Source organism: Pteropus medius, unplaced genomic scaffold (assembly GCF_902729225.1).
Source record: "Pteropus medius unplaced genomic scaffold, Ma_sr-lr_union100, whole genome shotgun sequence".
In the NCBI taxonomy this organism is placed as follows: domain Eukaryota; kingdom Metazoa; phylum Chordata; class Mammalia; order Chiroptera; family Pteropodidae; genus Pteropus; species Pteropus medius.
The window spans coordinates 4028606-4045555 of record NW_024344378.1 but is presented as its reverse complement, the minus strand read 5'-3'; the positions used below and the strand labels follow the sequence as shown (position 1 = coordinate 4045555).

The 16950-nt window shown below is 44.1% G+C and overlaps 1 protein-coding gene across 1 annotated transcript; it reads right to left on the bottom strand.

Moving 5' to 3' along the window:
* Positions 1-203: 203 nt before the first annotated feature.
* ATP5F1C (ATP synthase F1 subunit gamma) lies at positions 204-16947 on the bottom strand. The gene is made up of 10 exons (XM_039871040.1): positions 16798-16947; positions 9413-9447; positions 8742-8873; positions 6507-6711; positions 5805-5948; positions 5623-5687; positions 4289-4444; positions 3738-3834; positions 938-974; positions 204-349 (listed from the first exon to the last, which is right to left on the bottom strand). Exons 1-9 carry the CDS (start codon positions 16851-16853, stop codon positions 968-970), a joined length of 897 nt encoding a protein of 298 aa, XP_039726974.1. The 5' UTR covers positions 16854-16947; the 3' UTR covers positions 204-349; positions 938-967.
* Positions 16948-16950: the final 3 nt, after the last annotated feature.

Sequence of the window (16950 nt, the reverse complement as noted above, 5' to 3'; positions counted from 1 at the left end):
TCCCTGGGCTGCGGGTGTGGCCCGGCGCCTCTTGCATCCACCCTGACCCCAGAAGCCAGACTTTTTAAGATTGTTTAGAAAAGCCTCTTCAATGATTTTCCCACCAAACAAAAAAATTAATAGTAGGCATGTTAATAATTATAAATATTTTAGCATCTCATTTCGAAAACTGTAAGTGTTGTTCTGATATACTAAGACAGTGATTTTCTTATTTTAAGTTGTTTATTATGAGGTAATTTACAAATATCTTGCCATCTTTAGTAATTTAAACAATGGACCGATAATTTCTTCTGACCAGGACAGCAATAAACTAAAAACAAAATCAGGTGGCTGGATTTTCCTTCTTTACCTGAAAAACAAAGTACAGAACAAATAAAAATCAAGCAGTGTTTCTGAGAAAATAATGACATCGAGAGATAAATATACCCAAGTGGGGTTTAAAGAACGGACTTTACATAATAAAGCTGTTACTCTACACTAGCAGTTCTCAAACTGGGGTCTGGGGGGCCGTTCACAGGGTCTGTGAGGGCAAGATGGTTTCCATGGCGATGCTATGTGCCTGTTTTGTTCTCAGTGTCAAGAGTGTGCGGCCGCGTCCTCCTGAGTGTGGTGTCAGGAGAGAATGAACACAAGCCGATGAGCTAGCTGATCGGTTAAGTGGGAGGTCCTGAGGCCGGAACGTCTGAGAAACAGCTCTCTGCACCGGTCCACACTTAGTGTCTTGACACGGTGCTCATTCTCTACCCTGTGGTCTACGAGACTGATCTGAGGGGAAAAAGCCCACTGCACCGCCCACACGCCCCCGGCCACCGCCACGTGACAGGCCGGCATCTAACTGTCAGCATCAGCGTCACTGCTGCTAAACCAGCTTCCGTTAGCGGCTGGGTTTCTTTTCTGAAGAAGGGTGGGGAGAGCATGTAAAACGTCACCACTTTACCTCGTGTCTGAGGATGAAACTTGATTTTCGTTAATCCCTGGTTATTGTATTAGAAGGAAAAAAACAAACACAAACAAGCTGGTTAAGAAGCAGTCCATGCTCGTTAATCACGTTCGCCTCCAACTAAACAGAAACATTTCCACCCGCTCCCCGAGTGTGCCGCACACTCACTGGTCTTAAAACAGACTCAGCAACGACCCTTAATAAAGTTATAGATTTCAATCTGGTTAAAAGCAATAAAACCATCTTCATGCAAATAGGCAAGACTGAAAATATTAAAATCACTACTTTTTCTATAAATAGCACACAATATATGAACATTTTTTAGGCTTGCAACTAGTACTTGACACCTCAAATATTATGGTTTATTCATGCTTTTTACTTTATTACTTAAGAACCAAATGTGTTTGTTAAATAGTAGAGTTTTTAACCAGAATAACCATGAGTGAGCGAATGTGCGAGTCTGTTCACATGAACGGGCCAGCTCTGGCCTATGCGGCTAACTTTATGAAAGACGGACACAGCCTTTCTAGAAGGTGAAAATTTACGTCAATGTCCAGTTGCTGGAATTTCCTTTTTAACTCCCAGTTTTCATGTCGCAACTGCCCTCTCCCCATTTCTCTCTGCAGCCACCCAGCAGGACCCGGGTCTCCAATTCCACGCAGGTTGTACCGTCCCTCACCTTCCCTTCTCAAGAGCAAACAAAGAACCTGATTCCCTGGGCCTCACAGCCAACCCCACCCCACCCCCCGGCCCTGAAGGACGCGGTTCTTCCCCCTCCCACACCTGCCATCCAAGAAATCAGCTTAGCATGTGACAAGGATAATGGAAGAAATAGTTATTTGACCCGTGGGTTAGTCCTATGTTACAAATGGCAAAACTCGGTTGCAGAGAGTATTCGAACCCGGTTTAGCAAGATGTTAGGTGGCAGGCTGCTCGTCACTGCTCTGTACTCCCCGATGCCGAGAGAACGTCAGTGCCAGGCTGGGAGGTGGCTTAGTCTTGAGAAATATGCACGGACGGCATTTAGGGAAGGAAGGACCCTTAGGACAGCAGAGCTGATGGACCTGATACCTTGTGGCATGGTCCTGGTCAGTTTTGTCTGCGTCTCCCTGGCATTCTGAGCAGCCCTTACCCCGGCTGACACTCAGGGGCCATTGAGGGTCCACCAAACTGATGACCTTTTCCGATTCTTAAACACGGACCCACGTTTTCACACACCTAGTAAGATGTCATTTCTCCCTCTTCTGAATGAGCTTCCAGTTCTTAATATACTATGGCACGTCAATCATTCACTGGACATTCACTGGGGAAGCACGTGCCAGGCCGTGGGGCTATGGAAGTTAAGACACGGTCCCTCCCCAGTCTCAGGAGCAGAAGGACAAATAACAAGGCCATCCTAATGCATGTAAGCACTGACATGTGGGCGCAGAGGCTGCTAAGCGGTGCCCGCCCACGCGCTGCAGGGGTGCTCTGGGGGCACGGCTCCCGGCTCGGGAAGGATAAAGGGGGGCCTGTCAGACGGAGAGCCGAGGTGCGAGGGGAAGAAAAGAGGCGCTTCAGGCGAAAGTGCGAGAACGGGAGGTGTCTGCAGACCTGGCTGGTCCGCGGGAGGCAGGACGGGTGGTGGAGGGGACGGGGCTGCTGAGTGGGAGCCGGCGGCCAGCGACTGCTGGCTCGCTCGGGTCAAGCTGAGCTGATTTTGGGATGCCTGAGAGAACGGTTCTCTTAACTTCCCTCAGACCACTGTGACAGGATCGGCACGTTTTTTCTGTAAAGAGCTAAATATTTTAGGCTTTGTGGGTCACATACTGTCTCTCTTTTTATAACCCTTCAAAAATGTGAAAACCATCCCTAACTCCGGGCCGCAGTCTGCTGACCCCCATTCTACTGCAATTTCTAATTCGGCTGTCTGTGTTCCCTGTTAGGGCTGTGAGCTCCCTGAGGGCAAATACTGTCACCAGTACATCCTCAGGGCCTCGTACAGGGTCTGGCGCTTAAGAGGCTCTCCAAAAATATCTTTTCTTATGCAGCAGATAAATGACAAGGATCTGCATTAAATGGGCATAAAGGAGAAAGAGTCAAGGGCTATTTAGAAAGAAAAACTTAAGAGAACTTGGTGAGGAATTAGGAGGGGAGAATGAGTCAAAGATAACATGCGACATGTTTTCTCCCTCACGACCATCTGCGTATTTTTTTTATCCTACTAGAACATTAACACCTTGCAAGGAGGGTCATGTTCTCTAACACTAAGCCCGGCACTCGACTTTGCATTTAATGGGTGTGCGATTTAATCGTTTTTTGAATAGAATCCTCACTACCTTAACCTGGTTTCACAAACATTAACATATCTAGACAACAAGAAATTTTAAGGAAAATGGTACTGATACAGAAAACTCAATAATTAAAAAATTCCTGGACTTTACTATCATTCCATGATTTAGAGATTTCCAGTCCAACCCAAAACCCCAAACCAGTCCTGGTTTATAATATTTTAAGTTCCAAAGACAAATTTTATGATACTGAATTATTCAAATCCTTATCCCTAATACTTTGGTGAAGTGAAAGCTGGTAACATACTGATTGCTAACAAGAAGAAACGGAGTTTGGAACCATCAGAATAAACCAGAGATTCCATTCTCACCAGATTTTTATGCTCTAAGAGCAAGGTTACAAGATTAATGGATCATTTCGTCTTTAACAGACAAAACACACGCAAAAACTTTCAAACATCCCAAGCTTAAACCAGCAGACACAGAGATGAGAACCAACTCTCTGCAGGCCATCTGCAGTTACTTACAGAGCCGCAGCACCAGAGATGATTTCGATCAACTCCTTTGTGATGACAGCTTGACGCGTGCGATTGAAAGTCAAAGTCAACTTGTCAATCATCTCAGCTACAAAGAAAACGGAAAGATTAGACAAAGAACATCTTCGTTAACCTGCTCATAGACATTACATTGCTTATATAATTTAACAAGAGAATCCTAGTTTTTCGGTGGGGGGAGGGAGGAGGAGATAGGGTTGGGGGAAGGGTACCAAAATTGGCCTCTCAAAAAATTTCAAGAAGATATTTCAATATCTTCCATGGGACTCGTTTGCCAGACTTGCAAATTTACTGCCTACCAAGAAAGATATACTTCCTTTAAGGCAGAGTGCATTATTTTTCTATCTTCTCAGATGAGAAAATTCAAGCAAGGAAAGATGGTGTTTGGTCAAAAATTTCACAGAACCAGTGCAGAGCCCAGGACTCGGTCCTCGCTCTCCTGCTTCCAGCGCTCTGGAAGAATGGCCCTGCTCTGGTGTGAGGTCTGCATGCAGAGACCTCTCTCGGGCATCTGCTGTGCTCACAAGCGTTCTTGCTGGCGTTGTCCATAGCCGTCATCCTGGCGCTCTGCTCGCTCGTGGTGGACTCCTTGAGAGAGTAGTAGATGATGTTGGCCAGACTGTACTCCTGGTAATTCTGCAGCACATCGGCATCAATGTCGTCATAGATGCTCATGCTCTCTGTGAAAACAGGTGATAAACTCTGAAGCCATATGGCACAGAGACCGATTTAATCAGAACAGCTGACTTGTAAAAACCCTTCATAACTACACAGCAGAGATAAACATAACACAGGTCAAGACTCGGCCCTAGGAGTTTCATCCATTTCCACACTGCACATCACAGCGGACTTTCAGCAAAACACGAACGCAGAGCATTGTCCATTCTGCGTTAAGTAACTTTGTTACACTTCATGGTTATGAGGCCCTCTAGAGAGTCTGGCTGAGCGCCTGGCACAAAGCCAGCAAACATTCAATAAATGTTTCTTTCAATAAAGAAATTGAAAACTGAAACTAATACAGTGTAATACAAAAATCCCAGTTTCCCCTTGTGATTACTGGAGAAACTAAAAAGTATCAGTCAGGAACCGAGAGAGGGAAAACATTTCTAAGACTGGAAAACTGGGAGAACTAGAGGCTGATGTGGACATCAGTCATCGTGCTGCAGGAATTTAGCTGCAATGTCAGAATTCATTCAGCAGGGAACGCTGTGACAGGATCGTCACGTCAAACGTAAGGTGCTGTTATAACCCGCACGCCATCTGACGTGCCGTTAAGAAAGGAAATGACACAGCCAGTTAAAAGTGGCGTCCCGCTGACTGGGAGAGGCATCCTGGCCGCAGAGATGTTAAAATGTAAACAAGTGTACATCTCAGGATAGATGAAACACGACACACCAAAGGGGACAATGCCTCGAGAAAATGAAATCGGTTCCAGAATATCATTTCTAGGGTGCTCCTCTGAGCAGCGGTGGCTTTATTCAGACAACGGAACGAAACCGACTGGGCCACGTGAACGAGCCGTGAGCCTGTTCAGAGTGCTGGAGCCTCAGGTGGCGCTGGAGCCGCCCGCAAAGGCCCAGAGCCGATCTCCAGCTGGACTCTTCAATCCCCGGGGACAGAAAGCATGTCTGATGACGGCCCCCGACAGACGTTTATTTGTTTGATTAATGAAGCAAATAAAGAGTTGTCAAACAATGCGTGAGCGGAGACATCAGGAAAGCCACGAACAGAGGGTGAGAGAAACGGCCCGACGTCATTTTGCCACTGCGCAAAAGGCCATCCTGAGAAACGCTGTTTTCCTAAATGCACAAATCTCCCCTTTCTTCACGGAAAATACTGGTCACGCAAAACTACGCACCAGAACTCGCAATGGTATTGAGGGAAAAGATGGGCTTTTCTTCTGTTTTGTAGGAGATGACAGACCTAGAAATGACGAAAGCAAATGTAAATTTCAAAATAAGAACTTTTGAACCGTTAAGCAGACATGTTTTAAAACACGACCATAAACAAAAAACAGCTTTAATTTCTAAACTTTCTTGCCTGAACTGATTAAAGATGATAGACCCCTCATCAAACTCATAGCCAGAGTTTAGTAATTCCAGGGCGATGACCGACGCGTCTCCAAAAGTGGGGGGTTTTCTTCCCACTTCTTTGAATGTCACCAGAAACTGGTCAGAGTGAGTCCTACGAGGAAATAAAGTGATCATAACATAGTTTAACAGAATAATTCTGCTGAAAGAACACAGGGAACGAGGAGGACATTTTACCGCCATGGATAAGTGTTTTGGGGGCAGGGAGTTCACTAAATTAAGTCGCTCCACACAGTACGTGATCACTGCTTCCCACCAGCTCCTGCAAAGGACTAAATACCAGTGGTCAGCCCGTCGTGTGTCCTACCCCTGTGCCCTGTCCTTCCAAGCCCGGTGAGCTGTCATTCCTTCCTGACATTTCTGGGCTGTGACAGCCCCTCAGAGTTCAGTTCTCATCTTTTAAAATGTCGGCAGCTTTTGATATTCCCACTGCATTCCATTTATGGTTTGGATAAAGGAGAAGCAAAGGTAAGTAGCAAACAGGGAAAACCTATATCTTCTAATATATGCTGGAAGAAATAAAACGGAAACCCCTCTATGAGTACAGAACAGGTAACCAAAAAAGGGCACCCTGCTAAATACAGTATGGAAGAAACTTCCATTTATTCATTCTTGCACCCTTCTAAACGTAAGTAGTATATGTTTGAATTACCTATGAAGTATACCCCTAATTTTATCGCCAACTCCAACAATCTTAACTTCCTTCCCGGCCGCCGTGAGTGTAGCCACCTCGTTTTTCATCTGCTTAGCGACAGAGGAGTGGATGGCACCACAAAGGCCTCTGTCCGAGGACACTCCGATCAGGAGGTGTTTCTTCTTGTCTTCGGGCCCCTTAATGTCAGCTTTTTCATAAAGAGCTTAAAAAACAAACAAAAAGAAGCGAATATTTTATATGCAATTTATGCTAAATACAACATTAGTCCTTAATTTATAAGAGCTGGCTATTTTCAAAACGAAGCATTTAAATTTAGGTGGCACTTGCCTAATATAATTGAAGTGCCTGTGGACTTATTCCATTTACGATCAGGATGAACACCACAAAGGTTTAAATCTCTATATGACAAACGCTCCTAAGGGCCCATTAGTGGCCACTATCTTGAACACAGACTAAAAGAAATCGCTAGTACAATGAAAGAACTTCTAAAGAGGCCAGAGTTACAGAAGTACCAACTTACCTAGATATCAGACTTCTAAAGAATGCAAATCTTCAGTCTATAACCAAAAAGTAGAAAGCAAAGTTTCCTGAGCTATTCGGATAATCTGCATGTCAAGCTTTACAAAAACTGCTGAGGCTAAAATGATGCTACTTTATTTGGGGGATCACTGTAAGAACTTCGCTTTGTTGGTCTAGTTTTCCAAGAAGCAGAGGACCCGAGAGGATTTGGCAGGATGAAGCACACACGGGCTTTACTGGGAGAAACGGCGGAGGGAGAGAGACAACAGGGAGCCAGAGGCGCCACCACACCACAGGGCAGGTCTGAGCCACCGGGAGGATGGGCAGGAAGGTCGGGTGGCTGTGTCAGGACCGTGTGCAGTTTAAGGGAAGCTCAGCACAGCTGCAGGTCCCAAAGGCCCCCGAGAACATGCTGCCCGGCCCGGCCCCTGCGGAGCGGCTGGCTAGGAGCAGCCTGCGGGACACACGGCCCAGTGTGAACACACGACAGACGTCAGCGGCTGGCGCTCCCCGTGGCAAAATATTCCCGCGTCTCCGGGGTGCCACGCGCAGCCTGTGCGACGGGGTTCTGGGTTTCTGGCCAGGCCTTTTCCAGCACAGAGCAGCGATTCTCAAACACCAATACCCGGACCCCCGCAGAAAGTGGAGAAGCAAGCACTCAACTCCGGGGTTCAGCGGAGTGGGGGAAATATTTAAGTCTCTTTTCATATTATATATTGTACAGCATAAAATGCCTGCTTTACATTTTTAAATATTTACAAATGGTCAGCCATCGAATATTTACCAGTTAGTATTTGTGTTTGTTTGAAGGACTTTAGAAGCTGACTGGCAGCCTTGACCCGGATTTTTTCTATTTCACCACAAATAATCAGATCTCTAAGCCAGTTTCTTTATTAGATAATGTGCGGTAATACACTTTTGAAAGGAACCACATTTATTATACTTGTTCGCATCAGCAAGAAAGGTGACTAGTGAAAGGGCTTTCCTCTTTCACATAAACAGGCTAGAGAATAATTTACGAACCAGCATTTACTGAGCTTAGAACTGTGCTTGGCAGAGAAGGAGACTCACGACAGCAGATGGCTGGAGCTGGCAGGGGTCGCTAAAACCTAATCTAGCAACTCCGCTCGAGGGACACCGAGTATGGCATTTCAAAGCAGGGAGCCATTGCCACTGAGGCCTATGGCTCTATGATTTCTTCATAGAGCAGTATTTAGCAGTGTACATGCGTGTCTGAAAAATAAGGAAGAGCACAAGAAAACTACTGCACGAGACGATTTACATCTGTGCATGAGACAATTTACATCTCATACACAGATACATTAACACACAGATCGATACAAGCTTATTTTCTTCAAGTTAAAAGCAAACACCGCCCTGTTTACAGCTGACGTTTGAACACTGTGCTCCCGACCACCGCGGCTCCGCCAGCTCCCCACCGCCGGGCGCACACCGCCCGCCCAGCCCGCAGGCCCACAGCATCATGCGCGCTTCGCGGATGGCACCAAGCCACACGGTCTCACGCATGGCGCTTCTCAGTTCTTTCCACGGCGCACTGAGCAGCCCAGAAAGTTTTTCAAAGGTCCTACCAGTCCCCACCCTCAGAGGGCGCTGTGCAAACGGATGTGTGTCAGACACTCAGAGCCATCACCTTGGTGAGCACGAAACAAACGCCAGTGCTCTTCAGAATCTGCAATCACATTGTTCTCTTACCCAAAGATCCTATTCCATACACGCGAGCCGGTTTCAGCTCCCTCTCAGCTCGGGCATATTTGGCTGCTGCCACCATTTTCATAGACTTGGTAATTTTCTGGATGTTTTTGATTGACTTTAGTCGCCTGGTAACTGAAAAATAGAAGTGCTTTGTTAAGATAAAAGAGTTATAATTTCATTTGCCAACTTATCGAAATGTTTTTCTGAACTGCAATGTAGAATAATTAGCATTTAGACCATCAATTAACCACATCATGCTAAACTGGGCTTACTTTTAGAATGAGTACTAATAAAAGGTCAAACCTAGCTGCTACTCAGGCCTGACAAGCGAAATGACAACATAAGAGGACAATAAAGTATCCATTGAAAACATTAAATGGTACTGAACATGGCCTTTAACTACACATTCCATAACATTTTAAAGTATATATACAAATAGTATAGTTTTTCTTAGTTATATCATTATCGTTCTACAGACGACAGAATCAGAAGAGCCATGTGTCACCTCCCACTGGTCTTTTCTAAAAGAAGTTCAATGCCCCACACATGTGACATAGGCTCATTTTGTCAGTTTTGACCAAATATGTAACAGGCTAAAGCAGCACATTTTCAAAAGCATTTTTGTCAAAATTTCGTTTCTCTTAAGTCATGTATTGAGATAAAGTACTTACTATCTTTCAAAGTTGCCATATTTCGAACTTGGATCCTGAGAATAAAGGTTTAAAAAGTTATTTTAATTTTTTGAAAAATAGCTCCATTATACAAGAAAAACTCTGAAACTCAAAGTTTATTCAAAGATGCCCCATGAAGAATCTCTTAAATGTAGGGCTCTGAACGTACGTATATGCGTACGTGTTTAACTCCTTAATACTGACGCCAAACCCTGTGGCAAAGGCCTCATTCAATTCACTCAGCTAACATGGACCTTTCTGGAAGCCACATGGTATCCGCTCACGCTCCAGCCTACTTCCACGTCTCTGCTGTGTTGTTTCCATTAGACTGTCTAACTATCAAAGTCAGCCAGCTCCAAAAAGCTTTCCGCGACTTCCTCAGCTCGTTAAATCACACACGTTCTAACACGATGAACCGTGTGAAAGCAGTGTATTTAAACCAATTTTTAGCTCTTCCAACTCGACATCTACCAAGCAGCTACTGTGCTCCAGCACACGGTCTCCAATCACAAGCAGCAACTATCGCCTCATAAACAGGATTCATGAAAACTCAGATTTACATTAAATTTACATGAAATTTCTAGTCTTTAAAGTGCCAGTGCATGAAAGTCAGACTGATATATTTAAATGCGATGTTAGTGAAAGATAAACAAGAGAGGGTCCCACCCTAAGGGGAGACAGCACGTGCTCCAAGGCCCTTAGACCTGAACAGGGTCCCGCACTGGCCTCGGCAGCGCCGGGACTGAGGAGCCAGTCCGCGCGTGCGTGCATGAGGAGGGCGGGGCGTTCCCAGGGACGCGGTGCGGTTCTGAAGCCGGGACGCAGGCCAGGTAATAACATTTAATAGGGAGTAAGAAGGTGATGCGTGTTTATAAGCCCACAAATCACTTTAGTTTTTCAATGACGTATCTTGATGGCAGTGAAAAGCACAAAATGACGTTGGAATATTGCGGACATGGTGACTAAATAACGGGCTGCTGTGGCTTCTGGATGAGGAGCTGGACTAAGATATTAGCAAAGCAACAAGACACTGGAGAGTAAGCTTCTTATGAGTGAAAAGGAAAACAGTAAGAATGACCCGAAGTATCCTAACTTAATAACCTGAATGGACAGTGCTGTCATTAACCACGACAGGCAAACTGGGTGGGGTGATGTCCCTGGAGATAATGACTTAGTTAAAAAGACTGGGGGACCAGGCGGAAATGTCCCAAGGGTCTGAGAAACACGGGAGGATTTGAGATACAGATTTGTAACTGTCAGTAAACATGGTAGTTGATGCCCAATCGCCAAAAAAGAAAAAAAAATTAGAAGCAACTAGGGAACTTTCCTAATTCTACAAGGCCAGCATTACCCTAGTACCAAAACCACATAAATATGTTGTAAGAAATGACAATTGGAGAACAATCTCTCATAAACATAGATGTAAAAATCCTTAACGAAGTATTAGCAAATTGAATTCAATGATGTATTGAAAAGAATTATAACCCACAGCTAAGAAGGACTTATTCTAGGTATGCAAGGCTGTTTCATCATTCAAAAATCAAATAATATCCACCACATCAACAGGTTAAAGAAAAACCGTATCAAAGATACAGAAAAAGCATTTGACAAAACCTAACACTCTTTCAAAACAAACACCTCTTAGCAAATTAAGAACAACTTCAACCCAATAGACCATCTGCAAAAAAACTGTATGGTTTAATGGTGAGAAACTAGAAGCTTTCCCTCTACCTAAGACTGTGAACAAGATGTCGTCTCTCGTCACTCCTATTCAACATCATACTGATGTTCTACCTACTGCAGTAAGTCAAGAAAAGGAAATGAAAGGCATACACATCGGGAGGGAAGAAATAAAGCTTTGTTCATAGATAATACGACTGTCTATGAAAAAATTCCAAAGAATCAGCAGGAAAACTCTTGGAATTAACCACCTATAGGAGAGTTGCAGGATACATAACAAAAGTCATTTGTTCTCCTTTGTACCAGATATAAACAATTGGGGTTTTGAATAAAGAAAACAAAAATACAGAGTGTAGACTTCAAAATGGTTATGATGGTAAATCTTCTGTACATTTTACCTTAATAAACACACAAAAGACTTACGTGTAAATCTAACAAAATATGTATAAGATCTATATGACAAAAAATTCAAAACTCATGAAAGAAATTAAAAATCTAAATAAATGGAGAGCAATTCTATATTCATGTATAGGAAGATTCAATGGCAATTCTTCCCAACTTGATCTACAGACTCAATACAGTTCCAAGAGGAAAATCTCAGCGACTTACTTTGTGGTTACCGATAAACTAACTTTAACATTTGCGTGGAAAGGCAAAATACTAAGAACAGCCAACACAATAACGAAGAAGTACAAAGCCAGAGAACTGACTCTGCCTGATTTCAAGACTTGCTATAAAGTCACAGTGTTCAGGACAGTATGGTACTAGCAAAATAAAGGACAAGTAGAAGATCACTGGATCCAAACACAGAGCCTGGAAATAGACCCACAGAAATATAGTCGGCTGCAGTCTGATAAAGAAGCAAAGGTAATTAAGTGGAGAAAGGATACTCTTTTCTACAAACAGTGCTGGACCACTGGCCATCCATGTGCAAAAATATTAATCTAGATAACAATCCTACATATTCGCAAAAATTAACTCAAAATGGATCCTAGATCTAAATGTAAAACACAAAACTATAAAACTTTTACAAGATACCAAAGGAGAAAAATCTAGGTACTTTGGGTTTGGCTATGAGTGTTTAGATAAAACACCAAAAGCATGATCTATGAACAAAAAATGGTAAGCTGGACTTCATTATTTTTAAAAAATTCGCTCTTTAAAAGACATTGTTAAAAGAATGAAAAGACAAGCCACATACTGGGAGAAAATATCTGCAAAACATGTATCTTTTAAAGGGCTAATATCCAACATATTCAAAGAATTCTTAAAATTCAACAATAAGAACACAGACAACCCAAATAAAAAATGGGCAAAAGACTGGAACAGACACTTCACGTCCTTCAGCGTGAATGAATGGGTAACGAACTGGTACACCCTTACAGTAAAGTAATATTCAGCAACAGAAATAAATGAGCTCTCAAGCCACAAAAGGACATGAAGGAAATCTAACTGCATAGCGCTCAGTGAAAGGAGCCAGTCTGTACAGGCTATACATTGATTGCAACTATATGACAGCCCAGAAAAGACAAAACTATAGCAACAGTAAAAAACTCCGTGGTTGCCAGGATTTCTGGGAGAGACTTTTAGGACGGTGAAACTATTCTGTATGATGCGGTAGTGGCAGACGCGTCATTATGCATTTGTCCAAACCCGTAAAACTACACAGCGTGAGTGGCCTTAATGAAACGATGTGCCTCCGTTAATAACCTGTCGGTACTGGTTCACTGATTGTAGTACATCGGCCACAATGATGCGAGGTGTCACTAGCTGGGGAAACTGACTAGAGTGTGGTGGGGGTATGTGGAAGTGTCTGTGCTACACGCTCAATTTTTCTGTAAGTCTAAAATTGTACTAAAAAAATAACATTAATAATAACTTTGAAAAAAATGAAGTTATAAAATGATGTGACCCATTTCTGTAATATGTGTTTATGTGCATGAAAATAAGTCTGAAAGGTCATAACCAAAACAGTTATCTTTAAAAATCTCTTGGCTTATGTATCTTACTGCTGGTATTACTCAGCTGAAAAAAAATAAGAAAAATAAGAGGAAGGAGATTGTACGGAAAATACTAGGTTTGGTCCTAAGAATGAACCGGCTAAGGAAAAGATTAAAGCTGTTACATAGTGACGAGCTTTGCTCTTTCGAGTACAGACTCATCTGACAGAATGACTGGTCCTTTAACATTTTTCCATAAGGGCATTTGAAAAGTGACCCCATTTTTTGGACAATTTTTTCTTTTTTTTTTTTGGTGTGACAACTTTTTCACTTAAAACGTTCTAAATTTATCGATTATAAGGAGTGACATTTGGACACTGTGGCTTTAGGCGGACATTCCAATTTAACTGACACAAGTTTCTAGTCAGAGACTATGACATGGAACAAATGTGAACCAGTCGCCATACCTGGGCGAACACAGAACGTTCTGGTTTCCGCCAGTATCCCCAGTGAGGGTGCGACATCACATCATCTGTGATTTCTTTATGCTGTGCGCATGTCCTAATTTCCTGTTTTGAAGCTTGAAGCGCTCTCATGTTTAGCCTTTATTTAGTTCCAAAGATGTCCATCTATGTTACAACTTTGTTTTTGAAGCACGATTTGGGTACAGAACAACCGTGAGCTGATCTGTACTCTCTTTAAGGATAGCTTGCTCTACGGAATGCACAGTTTTTGCAAATGAAAACATGTATCGAATGCAATGGATGGGAAAATCACTGGATTACCATGACCTACTGTGACCACACAGCACTGTCAGAAGAGCTGAGAAGGCAGAGGTGGAGGGGGCAGCGAGGCTGCTAGAGGAGTGACGGAGCAAAGGAAGTGGAGAGCCCGAGAGGATTTTAAGGAGTTTACAAACGCTGTATGAAATGAAAGTTAAGGAAGAAGCCGCATCCACTAAGAGTTAAGGAACAGAAAATTCTGTCTACTTCTAATATCGAATGCCTGAGTGACAGTCCCAAGTCTATCCCCTGCGCCTCCACCAAATGACTCCCTGGCACTTCTTACCATCCACCGCCCACCGTCCAGTCTTCTTTGGCAAGTGCAAGAAACCTTCTCACTTGGGATCTTATGTAGAAACTAATTACAAACTCGTTTTCAACGGACACATCTGGACCCGCAGCAGCCTTCTCCCGCTGCCCTGGGTTCTTTATAAACACTGACTCACTTCATCCTCGCGCTCACCATTAACTGTGTAGTACTATCATTACCTCCACTTAACAGATAAGAAAGCGGTAGAGACAGACACCAAGTAACTGTCCAAGGTCACACAGCCAGGTGAGTGGCAGACAGGATACACCCCCAGCAGTTCCGCTCCAGCCCATCTCGTATACTACACCCTGATGCCTCGCGGTTTTTCCAAGTAAATTATCTGCTCTCTCAGTCGCAGGTGACTCTCTCCCTTTTCCCTCCTGAAATGCCATCTCCCCTCCTTTTCAATGTATACAGTTCAATATATGGTGACTGCTCTACCACTTTGAAATAGTTCCATTTTAGAGAATGTGGAAGACTAGGAAATAGAAATGCACTGTCCCCTAATTTGAGACAGAAAAACCAGACTCATTCCCCAAATTTCTTATTTCCATTTCTTTAAAAATCAGCTTCAATTTCTGAAAGTTTAGGGTTCTTTCTGTTCCCCTAAACAACAATTTCATCAGGATGTCAAGTAAGCCTCGTGTTTAGTTAATGTTAGCACCTAATCCCTCTGAAACAAACTACACAGTAACAAACTGCACATTTAAAAGCCTTCAATAACCAAAACAGAACCAAGGAAATGCCACCTCACGGCTCTTTTAAAACGAAGGTGTTTTTCTTCCTGTCCAAATTAATTGTGGAGTGTGAAATATTAAGATGGTTTTCATTTCTGAATTAAAAAAGCAGTTGTAATGAATGGGAAGCAAAGAGGCAGAAGAGGCAAGAAAGAGTTCAGGCATCCAGTGATGGAAAATCTGAAAAGAGCATAGAATATGCTTTCTACAGTGGAACTCCGATGTCTGATGAATATTCATAACCGACCAATTTAAAACCAACATTCCAAAGGGATGAAGATCAGTTTTATTTGCTGAGAGAGGTCCCAATTTAGGGTCCTGCCAGTAGCTGTCTCCGACTGAGAGACAACTCTAATTTAAAACAATTCTTTATTAAACGATCTTCGAATTGTCTTACAGGATTTAAAATAAGTAATTTTTACAGTTTTACGTAAAATATTTTGTCCTCATTCCAGGAACTCTTTGCAGTTTTTAAAGATCAACTTGGATACCACTTATGATTCTAACACTGACCATTAACGCGTAGCGAGATGGGAAGGAGAGCTGACGTCTCTGAGCACCCCTGCATGCCACCCACTGTCCCACTGAGCTAAGACCATGTCTGTTTGTTCACCACCACATGTTAGCACTCTTCACAACCCCAACTGGATGCAGCATGGGCACTTAACAAATGTCAAATGTCTGCTGAGTGGTTAACAAACAGCATGACCTACATGACTGAGAGTTCCACTTATGGCGACTTCTTAATTTCCATAAATACTTTTTCAATATTAGGAACCCCCCCCCCACAAACCTGACATCTAAGACAAAGCCAACATTTTTATGTAGCTATTTCACATAGCATTTAATTACATTACTCTGAAAATTGTTAGAAATTCTTTGCTTAATGAAAACCATATCGATTTCAATTAATGTTTTACAGTTCTTTCACATAAATAAGGATACAAAATTCAAGTTCAGTGCTGTAAAACCGGAGAATTGCTACACACAGCCTATAGCTAATAATCTCCTTAGCGCTGTCTGAAATTCTCCCACTCTTGCTTAGCCTCAAGATATTCCATTCTGTTATATGGTACCAGCACAAACCAGCTTTAATCTGGCTACTCTTAGGCCTCCTAAAGCGCAATTATTTTTCCGGAACCGACGTTTAAAATCCTTAGAACTTGCAAGGCAGTTAACAGGTGACATTTAAATCTCCTTCTTCCCCTTAGGGCCTTGGGACAATTTCATGACCTTGCAGGGCAACTGCTTCAGCATAATGGTTTCAAGATACTAATTACCACGTCTTTCCCTTCCTTGCTAAAAGACTTTGCACCTAAACTACCATCAGCCCACGAGGGCACTTATTTGGTTCGCCAGTGCCCAGGAAAGCTTGTCTGCTACATGGCAGGTGCTCAACGAACGTTCAGCTCTTAGAGGGTTTCCCCGCTCAGCACGGTCCCATGCAAACTGCCCAGCCCTGGAGGGTTTCAAAAGGCGTCAAGGGCGTCAAGTACAACGTAACCTTCCCCGGGCCGGGCCTTGGGTCCTCCCTTCCCCCTCCCTCACTTTGTGGGTAAAGACTGCGTGACACTCGCTGCGGGCACGTAGCAGGAGCTCCCCAAGTTTAATTAGCAGCTAATAATCAGCCGGGTGAATCCAAGACCGCCCTGAATTTCATTCGGACCAAGGTCTCCAACCCGCGGTCCGAGATGACCCGTCCTCGTGGCCCGCACCCCGCCCCCGCGCCTCGGGAGACGTGGCGTGACTGCTGTCCCTCCAGTCCCTTCGCGCGCCTTCCCGGGGCCAAGGCGCCTCCTGCGGCCTCCGCGGGACTAGGGGCCCCGCCGGCCGGCGACCCCGGGTAGTCTCAGTCGCCTCCGCCCGCCTCCCCTTCCCCCTAACCGAACTCCTCCGTCCTTCGCAGCGCTCCCGTCCCGACCGCAAGCTGCCATACCATTGCGGCTGCACGGCCCAGGCCGAGACCCCAACGACGCCCGCCCGAGAAAACATGGTGCTACCGGCCCCGCTGAAGGTCGCCCAGTCGGGCCTCACCGCGCGTGCGCAGCCGACTCCCCGCCTCCCTCCCGCCCCGCTTTCATCCCCAGTC

Bases quoted from the DNA above. Each gene is read 5' to 3' on its own strand.
- ATP5F1C (XM_039871040.1), bottom strand. From the start codon at position 16,853: ATGTTTTCTCGGGCGGGCGTCGTTGGGGTCTCGGCCTGGGCCGTGCAG. The intron at 8,874-9,412 runs GTAAGTACTTTA...TCTATTTTTCAG, and splicing joins TATGGCAACTTTGAAAGATA to TTACCAGGCGACTAAAGTCA. The intron at 6,712-8,741 runs GTAAGAGAACAA...TTGTTTTTTAAG, and splicing joins GTATGGAATAGGATCTTTGG to CTCTTTATGAAAAAGCTGAC.